Raw genomic sequence first — 27,778 nt, forward strand, 5'->3', positions numbered from 1 at the left:
TCGATCATACGTCTCATTCCTGTGAAGAAATATTCAAACTCAGAAAACGTGTTCTGCTCGGGCTGAAAATGCGTTTAAAGCAATAAAAACTCAAAATGAGTATCACACCTAAACAAAAGGACTTATGCACACGTTTCAACATGTATTTCGTTAAGGTTAATATCCTGAAGCATAAATGAACATTAATTTGATCATACAACTCATTCCCATGAAGAAATATTCAAACTCAGAAAACGTGCTCTGCTCGGGCTAAAAATGCGTTTAAAGCAATAAAAATGAAAATGAGTGTCACACCTAAAAGAAAGGACTTATGTGTCATATATGGACTATATGCATAGAACTTTACGACAGCAGTTCGACATGCCGTAAAGAGCGGCTAACGGGTTACCAAGGCAACCGACCTCGTGCATAAAAAAGAGAACATGTCTTCGTTACTATTAGACTGGCCTGCACTGTTCCCGAGCGACTAGTAAAGCACCTCTGTTCAGCACAACTCTCTGAGTGGACATTCTTCAATAACATTACATGGTGTCAGAAGTCGGCGACAGACCTGCAGCTTCGGATAATGGCAAAGTTTAACCCCCCGGGAAGCTTTCCGTTCGACCGCCCGACGGAATGGGCTGATTGGAAGCAGCGGTTTCAGCGTTTTCGTGTGGCGACGAAATTGAACAACGAGGACGGCGAGGTGCAAGTAAGCTCTTTGATCTACGCTATGGGCGCGGAGGCGGAGAATATTTTCAAGGCATTCACTTTTGCGGATGAAGCGGACAAGACGAAATTCGACGTCGTGTTAGGAAAATACGACGAATACTTCTACCCGAAGAGGAATGTTATCCACGAGCGAGCGTGTTTCCACCAGAGAGTACAGCGGCCCGGTGAGAAAGTCGAAATGTTTATCCGAGCTTTGTACGAACTGTCGGAACATTGTGACTTTGGGATACACAGAGAGGAGCACATCAGGGATCGCATCGTTGTGGGAATAATCGACAAAGAGATGTCTCGTAAACTGCAGCTTGAGTCACAGCTCACACTAGCTCAGACCGTTCAGGCCGTACGGCAGTCTGAGGAGGTGACGAGGCAAGTGCACGAGCAAGGGGAGGCGTGCGCAGCGGTGCAGGAGGTCTCTCATCCGAAAACTGCATTCAGAGGGAAGCAGCAGTGGAAAAATGAAAAGCAAGTGAATGGGGAGCACACTGAACAAAAATGTGGAAGATGTGGTAAAATTAAGCATAGAGAACAAAGTAAATGTCCAGCCATGAAGTCTACATGCAACAAGTGCAAAAAGGTGGGTCACTGGGAAAGAATGTGCCACAGCAAGTCTATCAAAGAAGTGACGGACGAGGAGACTGTTTCGCAGACACCATATTTCCTTGGGGCTGTCACAGACACTACCAGAGAGAGTGATAAATGGACTGTAGAAATTGTCATTGGAGCAACACCAGTTAAATTTAAAATTGATACTGGAGCGGATTTAAACATCATGGAGAAAGAGACATTCGACATGTTAGTCCCTGAAGAGAAACTTGTGCAGTCCAATATCCCCCCAATGAATAGCCCTGGTGGTCAGCTAAACTGTGTTGGAAAATTCCAGGCAAATGCAAAGTACAAAGGAAAGTACTATTCATTTCCAGTGTTTGTGATCCACAGCCAGACGTCTAATAACCTGCTAGGCAAAGAGACAGCATGCGCAATGGGACTAGTGAAACGCATTGAGGAAGTGCACAATGCATTCGGCGAGCATGGAACCCTTAAGACAGAGCCAGTCGAAATAAAACTCAAAGATAACGCAGAACCGTATGCAGTTCACACAGCTCGTCGAGTCCCTCTGCCGCTTTTGGGTAAAGTAAAAGAGGAATTGCAGCGTATGGAGAAATACAAGATAATTGAAAAAGTAACTGACCCAACAGACTGGTGCGCAATGGTGCCTGTCCCAAGAAAAAATGGCCAAGTGCGCATCTGTGTGGATTTGAAAAAACTAAATGAAGCTGTGAAGAGAGAAAGATTTGTCCTCCCAACTGCCGAGGAAATCACTGCAAAACTGTGTGGAGCAACCACGTTTACGTCACTTGACGCGGCTTCAGGGTTCTGGCAGATACCCCTCCATCCACGAAGCAGCGAGTTAACTACATTCATTACACCTTTTGGAAGGTACGCATTTAAACGTCTGCCTTTCGGCATCACCAGCGCTCCAGAAATCTTTCAGAGGAAAATGATGGAGGCCCTGAGTGATCTTGATGGAGTGGCAATTTACATGGGCGACATACTAGTTTATGGCGACACACCAGAACAACACGATGAGCGCCTAAGCAAAGTTCTGGAGAGAATCAAGTTGACAGGTTTGAAGTTGAACAGAGACAAGTGCGTGTTCAGGAAAAACCAACTCCACTTCCTGGGTCAACTGATTGACAAGTCAGGAGTAAAACCTGATCCTGAGAAAGTAAAAGCCATCAAAGAGCTCCCAGAGCCACAGAACGTCCAGGACCTGAAACGTGTCCTGGGCATGTTCACATACTTGTTGTGGAAGTATATCCCTCATTTGTCAACAGTGGGTCAACTGACATGTTGCCTGCTTCTCACTGTAAAAGGAAACATCCCCCTCACAGCATATCGTGGCATCATTCTGAGCACCACTGCACAGAAAAAGCTGTTGCCAGGGAAAAGCCATCTTACTTGAGGAGCGCTATTCAGCAATAAGGCAATTCTGTTGCAAGCTCAAAGAATTAAGAAGGAAGAGAAAAGAAGCTCAAGGCCGTCTTAAAAGAACATGGATGAAAGTGCTGCACAATGTATGAATTAACACATGCGAATCCAATCGAATTGCCTTTGACTTTTCCACAACAGGAAATGGTTAGTATTGACTCTTGATAATTTTGGCAAATATATACTCCTGCCCTGTACCCAAAGCTGGGGTTCAGGTAGATACTATGTCTCGTACTTGGTTTGTCAGTGCGTCAAGCAAATACAGTGGCATACATGACAGACAAATTAATTCAATTGCGCTTTCAGCCACTCTGCCCCCAAACTCTGGAACTCACCCTTATACGAACTGTTGAGGTCCAATTCCACATGGACATGGGATCACCCGCAGAAAAAGGCATTCGAGCATATCAAAGTCATTCTGTCTACATCTCCCGTACTCAAGTTCTATGATGTGAACCGACCTACTACTGTATCAGCGGATGCACTGTAATACTGTATTGGTTTTTCTTCCCACATTCAAATCCCGTCTTAAAACTCACCTATTCCAAATTGGATGCTCCGTTTAAATTACACGTCTTCTTTTATTATTTATAGTTTTATCTGTGGTTTTATTGTTTTGTTCTTGATTGTAAAGTGTCCTTGAGTGTTTTGAAAGGCGCTTATAAATAAAATTTATTATGATAACCAGATATGCCCAGATCGAAAAGGAATGTCTGGCAAGTGTTTGGGAATGCGAAAGGTTTGAGAATTACCTGGTTGGGCTGGAGAACTTCAAATTGGTCACCGGGGTGGTGCGGTGGTCCAGTGGTTCGCGCGTCAACCTTACAGTGCAGAGATATCAAGTTCAATTCCAGCTGCGGCCTCCCTATGTGGAGTTTGCATGTTCTCCAAGGGCCTGCGTGGGTTTTCTCCGGGTTGACCATAAACCTTTGGTACCGCTGATGAATAAAAAGGATCTGGATAACGTTCCAATGCGTTGCCAAAGACTCTTAATGAGACTTATGAGATTTAAGCCTACAGCTGAATATGCACCAGGCAAGACTCTTACCGTGGCTGATGCGCTGTCCCGTAGCCCATTACAGTGCACTACGGAGGTAAGTGACACTCATTCCGATGTAAAGTGTTACATTGCAGCCATCATCACCGGCATGCCAGCCACACCACAAAAGCTTGAGGCTATAAAGCTAGCCACAGCAGCTGACAGTAACCTAAAGGTGCTACTGAGATATATCAAGTCAGGTTGGCCAGATTATGTAGGAAATGTCCCTATTGCCATCAGAGACTATTATCCAGTTAGAAGTGAACTGTCAGAGTACAAAGGTATTGTCACCAAGGGATGTCGCATATTAATTCCGGCCCCGTTGAGAGGTGACATCTTGGATCGGATCCATGATGGACATCAGGGCCTAACCAAATGCAGGGAGCGGGCCAATGCATCCGTGTGGTGGCCCGGAATCTCCACTGACATCAAACTGAAAGTGGAGTCCTGTCAAACATGCTGTGAGATGAAACACACCCAGCGTAAGGAGCCCCTCATCTCAACTTCTATGCCTGAAAGACCTTGGCAAAGACTTGCAATCGACCTTTGTGATTACAACAAGCAAACCTACCTGGTAGTGTCCGATTATTTCTCCAGGTTCATCGAGATACTCCATATGTCAACAACAACTGCTTCACAGGTCGTATTGAAGCTCAAATCACTCTTCGCTCGCTATGGCTGCCCGGACCAGATTGTTTCGGACAACGGACCCCAATTTGCATGTGAGGAGTTCCGTAAGTTTTCCCGTGACTTCGACTTTCATCACATTACTTCGAGCCCGCATTGTCCACAAGCCAACGGACATGCAGAAAGGAGTGTGCAAATTGCGAAGAGGATTCTAAAACAGAAAGACCCATTACTTGCTCTTATGTGTTACCGTTCCACCCCATGCGCAACCACAGGCGTAAGTCCATCAGAACTGCTTATGGGGAGAAGGATTAAAACAGCACTCCCAACGCTAGAGTCGAATCTCCAACCCCAATGGCCAGATCTAGTTGCCGTAAGAAGCAAGGATGCAAGGGAGAAACAGAAGCAAGCCTTCTACTTCAATCAACGTCATGGTGCAAGACCTTTACCCCTTTTGAGAACCGGCGATTCTGTTCTCACAAAGTTGGATCATCAGGATGCTTGGGGAACGCCGGCTGTCGTTACTGGTGACGGCGCGACTCCGAGATCCTATGTCATCGAGACGCACAAGGGGGCGACTTTGAGACGCAACCGTCGCCACCTCCTGTGTGTGCCAGCTTCTTCTGGAGATACTCCACCCCCACAGCTTCAACATCCCCGGCCGGAAGCTACTGTCCAACGGACTGAAATGCCACCAGACACCTTGGCTACTCCCATAACGAGCTTGCCTCAGACGCAAGATGGACAGCTATTCACGCGGTCCGGCAGGCTGAGTAAACCAGTGAACAGACTGAATCTGTGAGGGTGTACGAAGAACGCTGCCCAAACAGATCTTAATGTGTTGTGAAAAAAAAAAAAAAAAAAAAAAGAAAAAAAAAATGTGTGTAAAACGTGAAAGTAGTCACTAGCTGATTGTGTTGCTGCTTGTATATTCAATATGTTAAGGTATTTTTGCACTGAGGAAAGTAATTTTTGTTGTTCTGAAATGTGACTGAAAAAAAAAAAAAGAAGAAGAAAAGGGGGGAGATGTCATATATGGACTATATGCATAGAACTTTACGACAGCAGTTCGACATGCCGTAAAGAGCGGCTAACGGGTTACCAAGGCAACCGACCTCGTGCATAAAAAAGAGAACATGTCTTCGTTACTATTAGACTGGCCTGCACTGTTCCCGAGCGACTAGTAAAGCACCTCTGTTCAGCACAACTCTCTGAGTGGACATTCTTCAATAACATTACAATTACCTGTTGTTTCTAGCCAGTGAATTCATAGTTTATTACACATGCCTCTTGTTTATAACGTTCTGGTCGTAGTTTTTATGGTCATCCATGTTTCTGGTCCCAAGAGTAAGACTGACTTCTTTAAGTGAAAGATGCGTTGGTGTTGTATGTTTTTGGTGTTTTGAGTACCATATTTGCTTCAGTTTTAGAAAAGTTGTCCTTGCATCGCCTATTCATGTTCATCATGTCTTTGGGATGCCAAGGTGCTTTAATCTTTCCACTGAGGTGTGTATGGCAGAAGCGACACTTTCCTAATTTAGCTGCCCACGTTCCTTGATGATCATGAAAATCCATAATTGATTGGTCCACATCAATAATGAAGTCGTGCGGCACAAACGAACGAACTATCTGTCTGATTGGACCGGGATGGTTCAGCCTGTCTGCAAGCCATCTCCGCTTGGCGTTGGACCGGCACATCTCAGAGGAGAATGTAATCTATAATAGATAGCTCCCAATCAATAATGTAGCAGTTCAATACAAACACTGAATCTGTACCCGAAGCCGCGCATGTGGTCGCAGAGGCCGGCATGGCCCGTCTTCCATCGCGCTGCTGATCCGTCGCCTCCTCCTGCTTTGTACAGCGCGTTGGCACATTTGCACGTAATATCCAAATGCTTTACATGCTTTAAAAACCAAAAGAGACAATTGTTTCTCATTCAAGATGTTGCTGCATTCAGTCATTCTCTCGCTAGACACGGAGATGCCTTCTTTTTTTTTTTTTTTTTTTGCGCAAAGCCTCCTTAAAATATTAAAGCATCTGCACTGCACCAGATTATTCATACCAACATTTTGTTGAGGAATGTAATTCATAACACTCTGAGCCAATTATATAAGACCAACACATATGCTTTGCATAACTGCCAAAAGAAATGGAGGCTGGGAGAAAAGGGCTTGTTGTGAATTTGCGGGCGTGCGTGCAGCAGAGAGATGCAGTTGTTACCTCACATACGTCGTCCTTGTCAGCGCCGGTGCCTCCCGGCTCCTCCGTTATTTGCTTCGTGGGTTTGGTTCAGGTTTTATTTGATGCTAGCACGTCCAGACACAAGCTGCTGTCAGAGTCGGGCCGGCCAGATGCCTGAGTGCTCTGAGCAGGCTGACGCATACCTGCAGAGACGTGCGGCCTGGTTGCAACAGCAGGGCTGTAGTGGATGTGCGCAAGATGGCCAACTGTGTGAAGAGTCCTCACTGGGAAAACAGGGTGTTTCGCCAATGCATCACCAGTCACGAAATCACGGTGCATTTCTCTGATACGGGCTGCTGTGATGGGGATCAACATCAAGTCAAGTCAAGTCAGCTTTTATTGTCAAATATGCTCTATGTGCGCCGTACAGCACAGATGAAATTTCTTTCCTCTCAACCACAGTGCAACCACAGGAGAGATGCATTCATTAGCACGGAAATCCTGTTAGAGTCTCACATACTTCACATAATTCAATGGTGCCCTTTTTTTTAGCAATGGTATCAATTTGGACCGCAGCAGAATGAATTCTGAATTCTGCCAACATAATAAAGGACTTCATCAGGGGGAAATAGTGGAAGGTCTTAGACTGTATATGTTTTTATGTTCAATAAACAATAAACAAACAAACAAATAAACTAGCTAAGTCAAAAATTAGAGGTTAACTGAACAGAGCATGCATTTCACCACCTGAAGAGGATATTAAAGGGAGAAAACCCCAGAAACAAAGTAGAACAGAACTGAGAGAGGCTGCAGTAAAGGCCTGGAAAAGCATCTCTTCACACAAGGTAAATTTAAAATTGTTGGTTGCAGTACATTTGCTCAATTGAAAAGTGAGTGACTTCAAACAAAATGTGCTCTGTCCGACTTTATTTGACATGTCTAAATGTAAATTACCATCAATTAAAAGCTGGACTTCGGAACTTTTTTGTGACATTTATTTTTTGATCGCAAACCCAAATGTCTTCAGGAAGCAACAAAGCAAATTAATTGACCTTGATGTTCCAATATGTTTGGAGGGGACTGTTGATATACATGCATGCTTATCATATCAAAATAAAGTTCTATATCATTTAGTTAGGTCAGAAATGTCAGCGTTTGCTTGGACAAACGTTTTGTTGCCTACAAAAAAAAAAATGTGTATCAAAAATTATAGTTTTATTTTAAATACATGAGCATGCTTCAGTAGCATTTGAAAATAAGGTCGTGGTGCTTTAAAAAAAAAGGAATTAATATAAAGTTCATGATTATTTGGTTTCAGCTTACCTCAGACATGGCCAATAATGTTCCTGTCTGGTGACTGGGCTGGCCAGTTCCGGAGCACCTTGACCTTTTGGGATTTGAGGAATTTTGAGGTAGAGGGTTAGGGTTAGGAAGCGCAGCCTTGCTGAAAATGTGCCCCCTCTTGTGGTTTGGGATGGAATGGGCAGAAAGAAATTCCTAATTGCCATCCACCACCTCACACATCCCCATGCTCACACAAGACCTCAAGTTTTCCTCTACCTAACCTGATTGTTTTTGTGTGAATCTTGGGTACATGTGAGTTCCAACGGGTCTTCTGCAGTATTTGCGGCGACTGGGACAAAGTTAAACTGTCAGAAAAATCTATCTTTTGCCATTTTTCCATTGTCCACCTTTTCTACAAATTGTGGACTTTGGAAAATACAATATTTTGTTGTTGTTTTTTTTTTTTTGGGGGGGGGGTTGTTTTTTTTTGGTCTTTTATTTAATGCAGGTTTGTGGGCTCTAAGTCATCCGTGGAGCCTACTGTGTGAGATACTTTATAAAACTGCTCTTGTAGATACAGTATTTCCTTGTGACCAGTTCTTATGTAGATTTGCTGTTGCTGAAAAAGGACTGACCCTGGACTGTCGAGGGGTCTGCTTGACCTGGCCTCGTCACAGACGTCACCAGTTTCTTTTTCTTATTCTCTGTAGTTGCCGTTTGCATACATTAAAAATGTCTGCCACCTCAGCAGCAGTTTAGGCCTTCAGACTGTTGATGATCAGTATTTTTGTCTGTAGTTGAATCTTGGGCATGTCAGAGGTCAGGTCGCTCTTCACATGAGGTTTTGTGTGCTGGGGGTCTTTTTAGACACACCTGGGATGGTGCTAATTACATTTCTTGACACAGGTGAAGCTCAAATTTGTGACCGGCTGAATCATTTCCAAATACCACATATGACTTTTGTCCTTGGGAAATTAAGAGATATTCTGTCCTTTCCCAAGCTGTGAACATGAGGACACATTTTGATTGATTCGATTTACATCCACTTATTCATGTAAAAGCACCAGATAATGAAATGAACCATTTACTCTAACAATTCATTGATTAGAAATGAAGTTATATGTCATTTTAAATCCACTATGTCCTCATGTCTTAAGCAATCAAAATTTTATAGCTAATTAATTGCACAATTTTCCATGATTAATCGTGTTTGATTTTTCAACTACTATTTACTAACAAGCTTGTAACAGATATTTACTTGAGTAGAATCATGGAATGAATGTAAATCCATGGAATACAAAGTATATATGGTAGATTCAAAGATTGTTCTAATAGCTTTCTTTTGTCCTCAAATATGATTCTTTTCTTGGAAAAATATAATTGCTGAGCAAAACGATCCAAACTGAGTCAATTTTACAGCCATTCTTCTTATATTCTTCTCACTGAAACAATCCTCAAAACCTCTCGCTTACCTCTAAGTTTGGCTGCAATGTGAGCGAAGGTCAGCCGCCACAGGAAGTCAAACAAGAAAACAGAGTTAACTATTTCTTGTGCTTCACAACATTTAAATTAACCTTTAATGCTTTTACTTAATACTCTCTCTCTCTCTCTCTCTCTCTCTCTCTAAAAAAACATTATAATTATAAGGTGTGTTCTTACGATTTTTTACCTTCACCTACCTGAACCTGCAAATGACAACGGTGCTCCCAGCTGTCACTAAACAGCGAATTACATATTTTTTTTTAAAAATCATCAGCATTAAGACAGATGGCACACAACAAAATATCGAGTGAGAGAGAAGAAAGACCAACCAGGACCTCCTGAAGCATGTTGCTCAAAATTCGCAACCAAAGGTCAAGAGCGGGAGATCCAGAGAGAAAGAGACATGAAGGTCAGACTTCATTCAAAATGGAAAAATTATTAGGATTCTCCCTCCCTCCTCCTCCTCTTGCTGACCCGCCCCTCTCGCTGTCTTCCGTGCTGCTTTTGTGAGAGGATGTATCCTCACAGCTCAATAAAAGACATCACTCGGGCCAGGATGAGAAAAAGATGCTGAGTGGAGGAAGAGGGATTGAATCCAGCGCTCTTCAAATCAATACACTCAATCTGGGCCTTTAAAGTTATCAATCTCACCCACAAGCCAATGATCCAACAAGGCCGGTTTGTATGTTCAGCATGTGTGGAAGAGCTTGGACTCAGGCACAGAAGACATTTTAGTTTGAAAATTGGCTGCGCAGGGATCTCCAACTCTCTATCCAAAATGGAGGCCTCTGCTCCATCTTCATTTCAACGTCAAGCTTCGTTACGGGGTAAAATGTGATTGGATGCAAATGTCAGGTTGATTATGGCACACTCACATTCGTAAGCTCGCACTCTTGAATTCACTTTGTCCTGTGACGCTGCCTCGAAATGAGATTCTGTCTGGGAATTTGTGGTGGATGTGTTATGTCCGTAAACAAGGTCATTGGGAACAAAGGTGCACACCTCCCCTCAGGGGGGGTCCACACACACACGCACACGCACACGCACACACACACACACACACACACACACACACACACACACACACACACACACACAGCGGCTAGGCTGGAAACATTCAGCAAAAACAGCCTTTTTTTAGAACTACATGTCCTATTAGCTCGGACGCAGAGCAAATGTAGCGTGTTTGAATCTGCGTGATATGCTCCGGCGAGGCCTCTCCTCCGGCAGGTCGGGCCGAGAGCAGGGACCGGCTCGGACCGGCCCGGCCCAACCCCGCCGTGGTGGAGATGAAGCGCAAACAAGTCCGCGTGCTGCAGAGGTCCACTCTCACTCACTGCAGCAAAGACAAAAGGAGGAAGGAGACAGGAAGGCTCCTCCTGCACAAAAATCTGTCTTATCACCTCGCTCATTGTTTGCTGCTTATTAACTGTTAGTATCTGACATGCTAGCTCGGCGAAGGGACGCTCAAGCCGCTTTGCCGAGTCCCTGTCAGACAGAAAAGCTTCGAGACTTCTGCTGATGATGTAGGTGGTCTATAAATAGTCTGGTAGTTATACCCCTGCCATTTTGGCCTCATTTTTTTTATTCCTTTTCCCTGCTTCGCTTCTTCTGCACTTCTCTAACGGTTTATTGGCACCCTTGACGGGGAGCGATCGATGACTTGCCAGAATGCCAAACATGAAAACAATATTTTTGTCATCAATGGTTAAAGTAGGGCGGAATTTTGACTCTTGCGTTAATCCCCCAATGCGCCACGGCCCTGCTAACTGGCTCTTACATAAGAGCCCAGAGAGCAAGAAAAAGGAGGCAGAATCTGAGAGAGAGGAAGACTGTGTCTCTACAGCTATAAACATAAAATCCCTGACCAGCCCGGCGGAGCACATATCTTGCATAGGAACATTTCAAATAACACTTTTCCAGTATATCGCACCACTGTTTGTTCTCATGTGCTAAAGCAGAAGAGAATTTTGATGGAATTTGAGATAGTTGCAAAGCTCCAACATGTCATTGTGGGTGACCCGCTATAAATACATTGGTACCTTAACTTCCAAATTGATTTAATTCTCGGGCTGCAGCTATCAAATTTTACTACGTTACATGGGTACACAGTACAAGCAGTGAATCAACTCTGGCAAAGAACCACGCTTCATGCTAATGTCCACAATCATTTTATTGCTCGTCCATCATGGAACACGATGAAAACTAAAACAGAGATATTTTGCAGTATTTAGAGTCAATACTGTATTTACAATCTTGTCTTGGACTCAAACATTCAGTAATAGATAAACAAAGCATAATATACCGTGTGCACCTTGTTAACCAGAAGTAGATAAATCAAACGTAATGACAGTCCATCACACGACATTGCGCTTCTCCCTCCAGTGAGCTCTTGCTCTCTGTCTGACAGCATTTGTGACCCAAACTGGAAGTAATTGTTTCCAAAACATTTTTGAAAGAAATAATTTAACAGAAAGCCTTAACCATTAAGGTTTATATGTAAATAAATACACATACATAGAATACTAGACTCAAAGATTGTAGATTTTTGTTGTCATGGCAACCAATCAAAGGAAATCCAAAGTTGTGAGGTGTAACAGTGTCGATATTTGACTTTAGTTTAATCCCACTTGAAACATAAAGCATAACGTTTACATTTGTGGTCATAGTAAGAATTCTGACATGCAGACGCTGCATTTCTCACAGGCGTCAATAACGTGACATCATCTTTAGCAGACATCTCCAAAAAATGATAACATCCAGGAGACTATTATAGCTGCTTGGCCTCTGGAGAGTAACAAAAGTTAAAAAGAAGGAATTGGGAAGCTCTCTACTTCATGTCAAGGGATACAATGTTGATGATTGAGGTGCAGACTTCTGCATATTGACGCCTGCATACAGCTGCAACCACCCACGTTGACGTGACTGTTCCCATTGACACAACAGGTAAGTCACCCCAAAACATTTCTAGCTCCTCCCGCCTTGCTCCTTTTTCATTTCCTCCCTCCTCGATGGAATTACTGGTGGGGGGTGCTAGCATGTAAACCTTGGAGCGAGGACTTAGGAACGGGCAATAGAGGGATGGATGAGCCCATTGTCAATGCAGTCTACTCGAAGCAACCCGGGTATATAGTCACGCCCACGAACAAACACGGGACACGCGACGCATGGTTCCGTCAATTGTCAGCAAAGCACGAGTCCATCAGTGATGAACTGAAAAGGTTCCAGTGATGGGCAAAAACCCGTCAGAGCATAGTCTGTCACTTTTTTGGGAGTTTCTCGTCATTGGTCATTTGCCAGCAAATCAGGACAGAGGCTGGAGCCCAAGGTTTGCAGCTGCTTTTGCAAGAGCAGAGTCCAAAATTTTAGATTAAAAAAAAGTAATCTAACATTTAAATCTCACGTTTCTCATTTGATAAAGGTCTGTTGAATGTCACTTAAAAATAAAGTGAGAAAAGGTAAGCAGTCATTGTATGTCCTATATTTTTTTGTATGGAATAATTGGAAATATCTATGTCATGGTACTTGTGGAGGCTCTCAGTCGTACAGGAAAGTTCCATCGTAGAAAGGGTTCTGTCAGTCGTCATCTGTACCTGTGGGTAAAAAACAAAAAAACAAATGTCATGGTACATCATTATCATGATATAAAATGGCCTATATCATGATAGAATATTTTGTCACCCAACACCAGCATCAACAACATTGCATTTTTTGGAAAACGACCATAAACCCCCACACTGGACCCGCCAGCTTCATGTGGAATGTTTGATCGAACACCTGATTCAAACCAAGAAACAATTTAAACATAGCATATTCTTAAAGGATTTCTCCAAGTGGATCATCACAGATTATTTTCAATGATTTAACACACTGCTAATACATGGATGACAAAGTTGAGAGTGATCATTAATGACAAGGAAACCAAAAAGCAATACTGATATTATTATTATGGTGGCATGATGCTATCATGTTTTATATCAGTCAGTGTGTGTATGTGCGCATCCTAAAGGCATAGATGATGTCTACATGGTTACAGTTCCATCGTAGAAAGGGTTCTGTCAGTCGTCATCTGTACCTGTGGGTAAAAAACAAAAAAACAAATGTCATGGTACATCATTATCATGATATAAAATGGCCTATATCATGATAGAATATTTTGTCACCCAACACCAGCATCAACAACATTGCATTTTTTGGAAAACGACCATAAACCCCCACACTGGACCCGCCAGCTTCATGTGGAATGTTTGATCGAACACCTGATTCAAACCAAGAAACAATTTAAACATAGCATATTCTTAAAGGATTTCTCCAAGTGGATCATCACAGATTATTTTCAATGATTTAACACACTGCTAATACATGGATGACAAAGTTGAGAGTGATCATTAATGACAAGGAAACCAAAAAGCAATACTGATATTATTATTATGGTGGCATGATGCTATCATGTTTTATATCAGTCAGTGTGTGTATGTGCGCATCCTAAAGGCATAGATGATGTCTACATGGTTACGTCCAGACAGCCTGTGGGCTTTGGCCCTGCTCAATTCAGATTGGACCAATGTGTGTGTGTGTGTGTGTGTGTGTGTGTGTGTGTGTGTGTGTGTGTGTGTGTGTGTGTGTGTGTGCGCGTGCGTGCGTGGGTGTGTATTGCAGGAAGCACGCTGAGAGGAGCTGTCTGATGTGGCTGACTCCCTCTTTATTTAAGAATTGTGTAACCACAACATGAACCCTGTTTCCTCCTCTTATGCGACAAAAGATAATCTAGCAATGATCCCAATTCTACACAAGTACAATGTAAGTACAAGTGGCAGAGAAATAAGGCTGTAAAATGGAAAAAAACTGCCTTGCGGGTTCACTGCTTAGAAGATGGTTACAATTGTAGAGTGCAAAACAGTAGTTATGACAATAGATTTTTAAACATAACTAGCCTGTCCACCTCTAAATGCCATGGGAACTAGTAAATCTGTGAACGTTTTCTCCTTAATACTCATGACTTCTTTAAGAGGAAGAAGCTTTGTGCAAATTTGATTTAATTAAAATGTAATACTTATCCACTGTCACAGGCTAGCATGCACTGCTTTCACTAGCAACCTGTCTACACACATGTAGACGTGTTTACAAAAGCAGAGTCACAGTGTTGCAAACTGTATTTACCAACTTTTTTAGCAACTGTTTATTTATTTATTTATTTTAAAGCAACAGAAGAAATAAACAACATTAGCGGAATCATTTTCACATTGGTTTCAGTTTGACCAGAAGGCAATCTTGGAGTCAATCCTGATGAAAATGGCCAAAAAAATGGTGCCATTTGAAAGTTGCAAAATCGGGGAGCTATTGACACTTGGGAAACTTTTGACCCGAGGTATGTGCTTCCAAGCCACCGATATTTTGCAGAGATGATCTTACCTCACCTGGACAACTCAAAACAGAAGTACTGTTTGCATGCACCGCGATGTCACAGATTTTTGGCTCCCTCTTTCCGTGAGTCAGCAGTAACGGTCTGTGTGGAAAAATAATCATCACAAAATCTTGTGCTATGGCATATCATCCGTGATTAGAAATACAATCTACAACAAGTGATCTGTATTTGTATGACGTGTCCCCCAAGCCATTCGCCGCAATCTACAGTAAATGACTAAGATGAGAGCAAGACAATCAAAATACCAGAGCAATGTAGTTACCAAACTAGCTAAAACCAAGTCTAGCATTTTCTATTTCTTCCTCTACCTCTCCTTACTTTTTGTATTTTCCTTCGGTCTGGATTCCAGCAGCAGCCACATGTGGATTTTTGTTGTCATGTGTCGGTTCTTTGACATTTTATACTTTGTAAATAATGGTACAGCAGTCTATGTGTACCAGGCTTAAGATACTGTCTACACCCTTGCTATTAAAAATGCATTTCAAGCCATATACGATCTCAGCCTGGATGATGTTGTTTTCTTAGTTTTACATTTCCACTTTGCACACTGTGTGCTTCCCCAGAGCAAATATCAGGGACGTATGCATGAAGGAAATGTCAGGAAACGCACACACAAACGCACTCACATGCATACATGTGCCCGCACACACACCCATAGCAACGGCCCACCTTTATATAAGTCAGAAAGATCACTGTCAGTATGACAACAAATCATTTTTGTTTGAGCAACATGTGCCATCCATGACGCTGCAGACCTCTCGGTTAGCTGCAGTGGTACTTGGCCCCACTCGGCTCAGTTTGGGGTGGTCGACTTCTCACTATAAAGTCTTCACGGGAAATTGCTGTCACATCTCTAGTGGAAAGCCATGTTTAACAAAGTCGAACAAAGAGTGCAGGGAGTTCCCAGGGTCATCAGAAGGTCTTGAGTTTGTTTTGTTTGAAAAAAATAGCTCCCTAAAGTTTCCTACAGTAAAAAAAGATTTTCAAAATTTCAAACAGACCGGTGTCTTTTCTGCGTCTAGGATCACCACCACTGCAGCCTGCATGATGGACCTGCGCCGTTACCCTCTCGATGAGCAAAACTGCACCCTGGAGATCGAAAGCTGTAAGTACCGTCGTCCCTGACAACGTCTCACTCCCACTCGCCGACGTAGATTTCGATCCCACGTACGCATGCAGCTCTGTGGGTTTTTGAAGCCGGCGCAAGGTAGAAATCGGCGTGATAAGGCGGGATGTAAAATGCTGAGAGAAGCTGATGAGATTCGTGGAGATACACATCAAGAAGGGGAACATCACTAATGGTTCACCGGCTGATAACATCCAGCCTAATTAATTCAGCTACACTGGCTTGATTAGGTCCAGTGTTTGTGGATGTTCCGCCGCCATGTTTGCAAGGTACAAAGAATTCATTTTCCATGGAGGTTGTTATTTTACAGCGCTGGGAAGAGGAGGGGAGAAAGGGTGGAACATGAGGAAGATGAGTTCCTTGTCATGCTTTATCTGGGTCCCCGGGGAGGAGGATTGTTGGGCCGGGATACGGTGTAGGGCTCAGGCTCACTCTTTCTGGGTTTCATCACAGTGCTGCCGGAATTTCGTGCCGGTGGTAAGCAGCGGAAAAAACAGCGGCGGGTCAGAACGGCCTCTCTCCGCTCCTCTTCCTTGACGCTCGCCATAGCTCCCCCCATCACTTCATCATCTCTTTTCTTTGCACACTCTCATCCTGCAGCCCTTTTTTTTATCTCTTTCTCTCTCTCACTCATAACCTCTTTCTCCCCCCCCCCACCCCCTCTCCTCCTCTACTCTCAGGCACACACGCACTGAAGCACGCAAGCCCGGTTTTGATCAGCAGACAGTATCTGTTCTCATATGGATTAACTGGCAGCGGTTTTAACGGTGGAGTCGCTTCATGCCAGAACATGCTATTTTATTCAGACTAATGAGCGCAGAGAACTCTCACTTGACTTGATAAACTTGATGCATTTTTAACAGACACGGGTCTGAAAAGCCCGGATAGCCCCCGTGCTCCAACAGCAGGGACCGTCACTGGTTTTGCATGCATGATTTGTTTGGATTTTACAATTTCCCAAAAGAAATCATGAAAATAAAATAAATACAACAACACAGTTGTTTTGAGTGACGTTTTATCGATCAACAATGTGAAGTGGATAGAAAAAGTCTACACACGCCTGCACTTAACACGCTGCAAATGTGCGTCTCATGCCACCGCGCCAGGTCTCTACTGAAGTAAGCAGTGATGTCCTTTTCACAAACTCACAAACTGTTGTATCCACTTTATTTTTCTGTTTCGTTCATGTTAGGGGATGTTATGGCTTTTACTCATCGTGGCATTGGTGTGTGCGTGCGTGCGTATGCGCACATGTGCCTGGGTGCACGCGCACATGCCTCAGTGCATGTGTGCATTCGTGCACGTGCAGTAATGGGTCGATCGTGGGAGTTTGGCTGCTTGAAAAGTCAATCTTAGGTCAAAAACGGTTGGGCACCCTAGTGCCAGAGCCTTGCCCGGTGCATATAATCTATGATAGCCAAAGAGCCAATCCCCATGCAAGTTGCCATTTACATGTGCACGTGCAGAAGTCATGCCTTATCTCCCTCAACTTTGAAGGAATGAATACAGCAATCTAACACAGCATCTGTAAAATGGCCTTAAAAACGTCCTTTCAATTTTCTTTCCGAATCAGCCCCAAGCGAGTGTCATACATCTCAGCAATATGCACCACTTCCATGTCTCAGTATGCTGCAGCTGCATCAATTAAAGCTCAGCATTGTCATCTAACGTGCAACAAAAGTACTGCCTACAGTGTCTCATCTACTCAAAAATAATTCAACCACCAAAGCCAAAACATTTAATGCGGTACAAAGCCATGCACAAAATTCTGCGATCACAAAGCTTTGATTCATGCTGTCAGGTATGATTGTTGATTTATTTTATTTCTTTGTTATCGCCTACAACTGCACTGCATCATACTGAGAGCGGCCCCTAATATTGACACTATTTGATGGAAAATAACACTCGAAACAAATGATTCGAAATGCGGTGCGGTTCGATGCTACTGCACCATAGCGATCTTTCACAGAACCTGATGTAGGTGACATGCGGTATCTCAGTGGCCAGCAAATATATTTGTTGATATTGTTTCTGCAAATGATTCTTCAAAAGGTGAGTATAATTTGACAAACGGGGAATAAAAAGTGCAAGTGACCAAATGTAAGGCTGCAGCCAGTGTTTTAACAAGGTTATTTTTCATTCTTTTGTGCCCTAAAAAGGTTCTTGGGTCAATATGACCCGGTGCATGTTTCGTCATCAAAAATTAGGATTTAAAAATATTTCTTGGAGGTTTGTGAGACAATTACAGTCAGCTACATCATGTCAGTGTTTTCTTCAGTTTGTCAAGCTGTTACTTCATTCAGTGCCATTTTACTATCCACGTCTGCTTGTGTCCAGTTCTAAAAATAGCAAATGGTCAGGTTGCCAAATTTTGGAGCCCTTAGAACACAAGTCCAAAGGAATGACGTGACACTGTTACATGTCACTCTCATTTTAGGCGGTCAAGCGTGCTGTTATTTTAAGTGCAGCTCCACATTGTCATCACTGATATTTGTGGCATCCTGAGCAATTTCTCTTTCATTAGCACAGAAACAAGGAAGTTAACCTAATATGACTCTGAGTAATGTATCCGATGCGGTGTCATTTTCTCAGTTTCAGTTGAAAACCAAGGCGTGCAGAGATGATACCGTGCAGTGGGAAAGTAACATTGTATTGTGTTGTTCATTTTATAAATTGATAGGTAATCAGATTTAGTCCAAAATGTATTACAATGTTTTTTTTTGTCCCTCCTCAGGGCCCAAACAAGTACTTCCCATCACAACAACATATACAAATAGATGAATAACAATATACGTTTTAATGTCTCAGAAAGTCAAACATTGTTATAAAGCCCTTTGCTCAGAAACTGTGCCTGCCATGCAAGACAAAAACATTGATAAAATAACCACATTTTACGGTGACAATCAGAAACAAAATCAAAGAAATGCTCCAAAACCTGTTAGCTTATTATGTACTGAGTAGTACTGAGGATTTTTTGTCAAAACTGCCTTTTAATTTGTGATAAAACATTAGTATTCAGCTGCTATACTAAAAACTGAAATCCTGTCAAGTGAGATTTATTCCCAGCACTATTCGTCTGCACCACAAAGGACGCAGTGGTTGTCATCACGTGAAAACTTTTGATTTTTGTGCTCAACAGATGGCTACACAACAGATGATATCGAGTTCTACTGGCGGGGAGGAGAAGGTGCAGTATCCGGCGTCGACAGGATCGAGTTGCCTCAGTTTTCGATCGTCGACTATAAACTCATCTCCACGAAGGTGGTCTTCTCCACAGGTATCCAAAGCAATGCTTCAGTTCTTGCATTCTCAATAGGCAAAGTAGTACAGTGTTACAATGACTGAGACGTACTGCGAGGTTAATAAACTAAAAAGTTGCCTGTAGATGCCACTAGGGGTTGAACCGATTAGTGGACGAAGCAACTTTAATATTCCGCATCACCAACAAGGCAACGCAGCCTTCATATGTCTGTGCAGGTCCAGAGAAAATGAAAATAAGATGGTGGTGGATGTGAATCGCGGTTAGCTTTGTTAGCTTTGGCTATTCCGATCTCCGATGGCACAAGGGAATGAGAGCATGGATGCCACAAGCAAGAGGATTTTTTTCAACCAAAAATGAGAGCAGTAGTAAATCTATCTTCTACAATAAAAGCACAAGTGAAACAGTAACAGAAAAATGTTTGACCCCTCCATGCTGCACGATGGCAGCAAAGCATTACTTTCCTATTTGACAATTATATGGCCTGACTAAATGAAGCTCCTCCGCTGATGTCTATATAGTTCCTGAGCATCAAGAGGCCAAAAGATGGCGTCAGTGCACTACTCTTATATTAGACAGGGTTTAGTCCCGAGCACAGAAAGCCAATCGGCGACTTAGCAAATATATGAGGAACACATCATGTAATTTGTATGTATTAATTTGTAATTTGGCATTAGTGTCATAAACAATTGCCTGCTGTGCACATCAGCCAATATCAATGAGTAAAAATCTTGGTTCATTCCTTCAATCTCCTTCAGGTTCCTATCCCCGCCTGTCCCTCAGCTTCAAACTGAAGAGGAACATCGGTTACTTCATCCTGCAGACATACATGCCTTCCATCCTGATTACCATCCTATCCTGGGTCTCTTTCTGGATCAACTACGATGCCTCTGCCGCCAGAGTGGCCCTGGGTAGGATGGCACGGCTGCCCTAACCCCCAGTTACATCATAAAAAGCCATTTCACATAGATTGTGTGTGTCATGTGTCTGATGTGTGTTTTGACTGGTTTTCTCATTAGCTTTAAGCATGCCACTGATAGCAGATTGTGATAGGCTGCCGAGCTAAATGTCTGTTGTTCAGATGACTCCATGCATGACTCATGCAGAGAGAGGCGCAGCGGCTTGACCTTGAAACGTGCTGTCTTGCTCTCTGCCCGTCTGTCCCTCAACCGGCTAGCTAAGTGAAGCCCAATTACAATAATACACATTTTCATCTTTCGAGCCGTGCTAAAACGAAATGCCACGAAGCTCAATTTTGGCGTTGGGCTCGGAAGGTCAGAGCTGCACGAGGAGCCGGCTCCGAGCGTTTATGTGTGTCATTCTTGTCACGCGCCATTTGTGTTCCAAAGTGGGACGCATGCAGGTTGGCGGCCCGCATGGGATGTTTGGAGGTGAACGTGATTTCAAGAGCTGCCCGCTCGCGGCATCCTGCGAGCGGGCAGCGGCAAGCGAGTGTGCTGCCAATGAGACAGGAAGCTGCGAGCTGCATAAACCGCTGGGTTATTTATAATACGTGTGAATCTGACCAAATGCAGATTGTGCATGCAGATGACTAATGTATCAAGCACAGTGCGTGTATGTAGAAAAAACAAGACCAACAAACAAACAAAAAAAAACCTCAGTTGAATTCTTTTGTGACGAATGGCAGATGTTTGACAGCACTACAGTTTTTCTATTGTCCATTTGAATACATAATTGGATGCATAAAATACACCTGTGAAAAACACACAGCATTCACTTTTTACTCTATGCAGGTTTTAGGAGATTTTATCATCATCATCATCATCATCATCATAATCATACTGTATAAATTATTCAGTTCCGGATTTGCAGTCTCACTACTGTACTTCACAATTTTTTGGTGCAATTTCTAACTAAATTTTCTTATGTCTCCCAATTATTTGGGGTGTAATTCCACTCTTTAGTGTGACACGACATAAATGTGAAGAGTCTAAACAGGAAATAGATCTATTTCAAATTCATCCTGGCTTTCGCTGAAAATTGTTGAATGTTAAACATTCTAATCCTGCTTTTTATGCCTACAGAAATAAACATCTGTAGGCTCATTTTATAATGTACATCTTTGTACATTATAGAAATATATTGTGAGAAAAGTAAGTTCCAAATATTGTCTCAATTCCAAATTGTATGGCCAATTGTGGCCCTCTAATTTTGTGCCAGCACTGTATAACCGAATCCTTGGTTTATGACGTTTCAATGTCACTAATGGCACACAATTAACTTTCGTTCATTCATCCATTTTCCGATCCGTTCTATCCTCATAAGAGTCGCGGGAGGTTGCTGGAGCCTATCCCAGCCGTCTTCGGGCAGTCGGCGAGGGACACCCTGAACCGGTTCCCAGCCAATCACAGGGCACACAGAGGCAAACAACCATCCGCACTCACACTCACCCCTAGGGTCAATTTAGAGTGTTCAATCAGCCCGCCATGCATGTTTTTGGAATGTGGGAGGAAACTGGAGTACCCGGAGAAAACCCACGCAGGCACGGGGAGCACATGCAAACTCCACGCAGGGAGGTTGGAGCCGGAATCGAACCCACAACCTCTGCACTGTGAGGTCGACGCGCTAACCACTGGATCACCGGGCCACACAATTAACTTGTATCTGCTATATTTTTACTTAATTGTGTATTTATTTACAGCCTAGAAGTATTTTTCATACAAATATTTACTGTAATTATGACTTTACTACTGCCTTGATAGTTCAGTGTACTCAGAGTTAAAATCTGTTACGATACAGTCGTAGGTAACGAGGACCCCGACTACATACAGAAATAAAGACATTTAAACAATGGATTCATGAAACAAAAACAGATAACATATCCGGGATTAGTGACTATTTCTTCATCCTAATTTGCTGAGTTGTGAACAAACACGAAGCTAAAACAGTGTTTCCCAACTTTTATTGAGCCAAGGCAAAATTCGGTTGCAACAGGTTTACGGACAGCTTAATAGGATTCTGCCATCGAGTGGAAGAGGATTTAGTTTGGCCTGCCATTATATGTCACCAGCGTGGATAGATGACATACATTTCTTGTAAATAAATCGACATTTTCAGACTAATTAAGTGTTCCGTTGCGCGGCATACCAGTGGTTGGAAGTCACTCATTGTCAGAGATTTACCTGGACAAGTTTAAACAAAAGAACTCGACTCAGGGAAGATTGTCTTTGCAGTCGACGGGAGCAGGATTTCCCAGAGCGACCGACAGCAGTTGCTCCGCAAATCGCACTCAAAGTTCCCTGTGTTCCTCGTCAAACTTTTATTGTTTACATATGCAAAATACAAGAAAAACACTGTGCCCGATATTTGCGTACCACGCCCCCAGTCCGGCCCTTCGGTCGAAGATTTGATTAACTTTTGTCAAGCTTTGAACCACAGATATTCTAACACCTTCATGTCTGGTCTCCCATGAACAAAGAAGTCGCACACGTTGCAGATGACAAATGTTTCTTGGGCCGCGACCAGTTCCCAGACTGTCTTTTGATATTCTAAAACACTTCGTTCCTAAACTGTTGACTCCGGCAACTCCCTGTGGACTTCAAAGAGCCCTCCGCCCGAGACGGCGCTAAATACACAAACGTCTAGACAGGCCCAAATTAAATGAAACTTTAAACATGATATCATTTTGTTCGTAGATTTCTCTATCACGCATCTTCAACTCGTTCTTTTCCCTAATAATGTGGCCAAATGTTGGTTTCCAGGGATCACCACGGTGCTGACCATGACCACCATCAACACTCACTTGCGAGAGACGCTTCCAAAGATCCCCTATGTGAAGGCCATCGACATGTACCTGATGGGCTGCTTCGTGTTCGTCTTCCTCGCCCTGCTGGAGTACGCCTTCGTCAACTATATCTTCTTTGGCCAAGGCCCGCAGCGGCAGAAGAAAGCGGCTGAGAAGGCGGCCACGGCCAATAACGAGAAGCTTAGACCTGACCCCAACAAGGTACACATGCTGGCACCACCCTTGTGCAAAGGTTTTTGTGTGTGTGTGTGTGTGTGTGTGTGTGTGTGTGTGTGTGTGCGTGCGTGTGTGCGCGCTTGTGTGCCGGGTGACTGTCTGATTACCATCCATGAAAGAAATTGTTGTTCAAAATGATCCCGTGGGAGAAGACGAGCTCGTTATTCAAGATGAAGCGGCATTGAAGTGGGTGACTTTTTGTTCTTTAGGATGGCTGGCACTGCTTGTGTAAGTGTGTTTGTGTGTGTGTGTGTGTGTGTGTGTGTGTGTGTGTGTGTGTGTGTGTGCTGCTTGCAAATGATTTCTTCTCTCCAGATCAATGCGACCAATGCTAAATGTCCTCTTGAACTTCATTTATACTTGTTTGTGCTTCCAAAGGAGTGAATGCAGATGCAATGAGTGGCATTGTTACACTTGATCTCCATGTTGCTGTCTCTCTCAAAGGCAAGGAGCCTTGCAAAAAAAAAGAAAAAAAAAAAGAAAAAATCCATGGATGTGATCTCCCCTTTTTAAGTATACTACAGCGATAGCTCCAACAACAGCAACATATATATACATATACAAAAAGAAATTACACCCTTTCCTTGTGAGTGTGGCAAGCTACAATTTCCCAGAAGTAACAGTGCTGATTTTGTATGCTTGCAGTGGCTGGTGGGAAATGTAGTTCAGAGAGATGATGCTCTGTATGCCAGAATGAAACAGAGGGAAATTGACGCGTATGACTCGATGTGGGATCCCATCTTTGTGGACGATGCCGCATTAGGACTAGGCGAGCAAAGAAATAAGGTACTGGAGGTTTTGAAAGTCAAAACTAACGATGTCATCAATCTGAATCGATCCCGATCAGAGGAAAAAATGCTGTTAGTTTTTTGTGCATCTCTTTGAGTTCCATAGACTTTTTTCAGGCAACTTTGATCATCACTCCCACCATTGTGTTTTTTCCTCCCTCTCTTGGTTTGCTCTTCATGCATTTTCCTGACGTCCTCGGCTTAGCAGTTTGATTTCTACAGGCTTTCCCTAAATTCAACTTGAGCTGTACATTGAAATTGATGGACAATTCCAAATATGACACGAGAGGAGAAGGCATCAGTGGCTACAGTCGAATCATTGAGATACAAATACAGATAAGTCACTGTGGGTAAAATGGGATCGCTCGATGAGAGCTCATTCAGTGTTACGACTACGAGTGGCTTCACTTGAAAAACAATACTCATGGGTCGAGCTGATATTGGGACATTCAGAAGTCAGGCGATGGATGAAGAAATGTTCAAGTGAATTTACCTTTCCTGACCCACCTGAACCTTCTTAGCCTCTCTCCTCCATTTCTGCCAAGCCCCTTACAGTTTCTCTCAACCTTCTCCTGTCACATTTTCCTTTGCCTTGCTTTCTCTTTGATTTAATTCCGTTTGTCTTTGTTGTGAAACGACAGAATTTTAGCCATGCCGGTTGAAATTCTGAGATGAAATTAGTTTGTGGCGTGTGTTTTTGCTTTTCCAGGAATGTTCTGTCATAGTGCTGTGGTTATACGATCACATACAGATGATCAGTAGTTGAGAAAATGTACAGTGGAACCTCCTAAATCAAAATCAAACACGTATCTATTTGGATTTCAAATGTATTTCAGTTTCCAAAGGAAGCCTCACAAAATGAATGTTATCCATCAGCCAACGTTTTTCATAGTGCTTGTCCTCAGCTGACTTTGGGCGAAAGGTGGCACACAAGCCTAGATTCAAACCCCCAACCTCAGAACCATAAGGCGGCTGTGCTAACCCAGTAGTTGTAACATTGTTTTTTTTTTCACACCAAGTGGCACCATCATGACTTGATTAAAATATAGTAGCGAATTAGGCCCAAGTGAAGCTGCTGCACTAATGTTATGATTCAGTCAAAATGTGTTGCATGTACAAGTTAAATAATAAAATTAAGGATGTGGAGGTCTGCTTGCAGTTCCTTCTAAACATACTTTGTGTGCCTCAAGCTGCCACAAGACATAAGCAAATCAGTTTATTTTTTTCGCCTCTCAGGAATGAGAGGAGCCTCTTCAATTGGCGGCAAATCAAGCCAGCTGTGTTCCCGCTCTGAAGGTGCAAAACTAATTTAAATGCGCCACGCTGAGACATCTTACACGGGTCTGTGAAAATACCATAACTTAGTCTAGCCCACCCCTGCGCAGATTTAGACCGCGCTTTGTGCCAGCCTTGCTTGGGCATGAAAAATAAGCCATTCGAGTTAGTCCATAGTAAATTCCAATTTTCATAATGACAAAAGGGGTTCCACTGTACTGCTTTTCTAATTTCTTAGAATGTACTGCTAGTGACAATTTGCATTACCTGCTATAGTATTCACAATGAAGTGTTCACTCGTCTCACGTACATGGTGCAGGTGACCCTAACTTTCTTCCATTTCCCACGAGCAGTCACTTCTCATTGGCTCCGCCTATCTTTGCGCCCTCACGCTGCAGATGACTCCCGACGACAACATCCTGTTCAGTACCCTGGAGATGAAGAACGAAATGGGGGGTGCCGGAGATCTGTCCCGAGGCCTGGGAGCGCCCGGAGATCCCCGCAACACTATGCTGGCTTACGACAGCTCCACGCTGCAGTACCGCAGGGCGGCCATGGCCCGCCAGAACTATGGCCACAGCGCCTTGGAGCGCCACGCTCAGAAGAAGTCGCGCCTACGGAGACGGGCCTCGCAGCTCAAGGTCAACATCCCGGACTTGTCCGACGTGAACTCTATCGATAAGTGGTCCAGGATGATCTTCCCCACCGTCTTCTCCTTCTTCAACGTGGTCTACTGGCTCTACTACGTCCATTAAGCTCGGCGGCCATCTCCAGGCCGTCTCACGAAGATGGGGAGCAGGGGATTCAGATGGAATAAAGAATTAAAGAGAGATGAACGGTGCGCCACCTTTTAGCGGGTTCATTTTAGACGACGTGAAGAGAGTGCAAAGACATTTTGGACAGACAGCGGCAGCAGCACCAACACTGAAGTGACTCTTTTAGCATTTGGGAAACACCTTCCATGGATTGGACAAACACTTTAAAAACAAGAGTTTTAAAAAGGACAGTGATGGTGCAGGAATTTCAATATATCACTATTTGTCATTCGTAGCTTACTCTCTGTGGATCAAATATTTATGCTTGTGTTTGCATATACTTTAAGGATTTGTTTTGTTTAGTATCTATTTACTTCGTAGCCAAGCCGTCTGCATCCGGGAAAGCTTTATAAATGATTTCAAAGGAGTCATCCTTGATAGTCTATTTTCCTATAATTACTGTAAATCCTAAACATCCTTTGAAGAGCATGCTCACGCTTGATTTTCTTTGCGTCTCAGTTGCGATGGTGATGATAGTGAAGATGGCGTGGAAGGTGGAATTGGCAGTGCCAATGCCGGATAGAAAAGGAAAAACACGTCATGGACATCTGGTGAAGGAGTTGTTGGACATTTTGACCTTTCTGTTTTTGCTTTTGCAGCACGGACCAAATCGAGTCCGTTTCACCCTGTTTATTTTTTGAAACAAAAAAGGACATTCGACTCGTCCTTACATTGTGCCATGGTGAGAAGAGCTTTAGAGGAGGGGAATGGCTTTAACGGGACAATCGAGTGGAAGAAATATGAATCGGCTGTCCTTTCATGACAATGAGTTGCTGCATAAATATGGCAATCCACAATCATCTTTATCAGTAGAATTGAATGATAGAAGTATGATACGTTTCATTGTGGTTAGGTTTCTGTTATGAAAAAAAAAATGTAGATAAATACAAATCATGTTAAAAGAAAGAGATGATTCATTTTTATAAATCAGTACTCACATTGTGTAAATATCAATTTATTCTATTTGACTGTCGTTGTTTTGCAGTTGAATTACACATCAATAATTTTCCAGGCCGTCAAAAAAAAAGGGAAAAAAAACAAAGACACGAGCAAGTCAAATGAGCTTAAAAAAGAAAAGAAAAGAAAAATGAAACACAGATCCTCAACTTTGCTGTCGATGTGCTTTTTGGATTTTTCTCCCCCTTTTTTTTCTTTTTAATGGACTCTTGAAGCACCTCCTTGCTGATACTAAAGCACTTCCAGACATCAGTGGCTACTGGATCCATGTTTTGTTCTCCGCAAACGACTTAACAAGGACCCCGCTACAGGCATTGAAGTCAGGCGTATTTTGTACAAAGTCTATGTAAATTCCAATTGTAATATTTCATAAAGGATGTAAATATGTTGTGTAATGATTGTCAACAACTATGAAGATGTATCTAAATTCAATTAAAACTCAATACAGTCTATCACTTCAGTAACAAAGTACAAAGTGACATTTTCTTTGGCTGGCCTCACACCTTCAAGACTGTTACACACATTCAATCTCAGGTTAAATGGGAGTCTCTGATTAAACCCCAACTAAATTCCAGATGTTCAAGTAGAAAGTAGACATTTTCCCTCATGTTTGGGAGATTTTGCGATGGTCCCTCTCAAAGGGATTTGTTTTCAATTCAGTGGAATTGAACAGGTCATATATCATCTTAATAGTGGAAAAGCGTTGTCAGGATGTATCTTGGTCTCATTATTTTATATCACAATAATATGGGATTTGAACTGACACTGATTATAACGTCATTGTTATCAGTCACCTGATTCTGCTGTCTTCACCTGCTATCGCTTTTCATTTTGACT

The 27,778-nt window shown here is 43.0% G+C and overlaps 2 protein-coding genes across 4 annotated transcripts in view; both read left to right on the top strand.

Annotated features, from left to right (window-relative positions):
* LOC109515749 (gamma-aminobutyric acid receptor subunit beta-2-like) overlaps positions 1 to 27,022 on the top strand; it is a 30,652-nt gene extending 3,630 nt beyond the window's left edge. The window contains exons 2-7 of one of the 2 annotated variants that reach the window (XM_019869738.1): positions 15,762 to 15,844; positions 19,005 to 19,142; positions 19,883 to 20,035; positions 22,847 to 23,091; positions 23,752 to 23,892; positions 25,568 to 27,022. In XM_019869738.1, coding sequence (XP_019725297.1) covers positions 15,762 to 15,844; positions 19,005 to 19,142; positions 19,883 to 20,035; positions 22,847 to 23,091; positions 23,752 to 23,892; positions 25,568 to 25,924 — 1,117 coding nt within the window. In that variant the 3' untranslated portion in view covers positions 25,925 to 27,022. The remainder of the gene's footprint in view (positions 1 to 15,761; positions 15,845 to 19,004; positions 19,143 to 19,882; positions 20,036 to 22,846; positions 23,092 to 23,751; positions 23,893 to 25,567) is intronic. The other variant, XM_019869739.1, reaches the window with a different exon arrangement.
* Positions 316 to 5,357, top strand: LOC109515746 (uncharacterized). Of its 2 annotated transcripts, none has more exons than XM_019869729.1 (2): positions 316 to 2,077; positions 4,857 to 5,357. In XM_019869729.1, exons 1-2 carry the CDS (start codon positions 566 to 568, stop codon positions 5,166 to 5,168), a joined length of 1,824 nt encoding a protein of 607 aa, XP_019725288.1. In that variant the 5' UTR covers positions 316 to 565; the 3' UTR covers positions 5,169 to 5,357. The 2 variants fall into 2 exon arrangements, with proteins under 2 accessions (XP_019725288.1, XP_019725289.1); XM_019869730.1 differs by having other exon boundaries at positions 316 to 2,073; positions 4,853 to 5,357.
* Positions 27,023 to 27,778: the final 756 nt, after the last annotated feature.

The sequence above is a fragment of the Hippocampus comes genome, unplaced genomic scaffold (genome assembly GCF_001891065.2).
Source record: "Hippocampus comes isolate QL1 unplaced genomic scaffold, H_comes_QL1_v1.1 scaffold9, whole genome shotgun sequence".
Classification (NCBI taxonomy): domain Eukaryota; kingdom Metazoa; phylum Chordata; class Actinopteri; order Syngnathiformes; family Syngnathidae; genus Hippocampus; species Hippocampus comes.

Excerpts from the sequence above, each read along its gene's own strand:
- LOC109515746 (XM_019869729.1), top strand. The coding sequence starts at position 566 with ATGGCAAAGTTTAACCCCCCGGGAAGCTTTCCGTTCGACCGCCCGACG. Across the intron at positions 2,078-4,856 it reads TTACGTCACTTGACGCGGCT|CATCAGGATGCTTGGGGAAC; the intron begins TCAGGGTTCTGG and ends ACAAAGTTGGAT.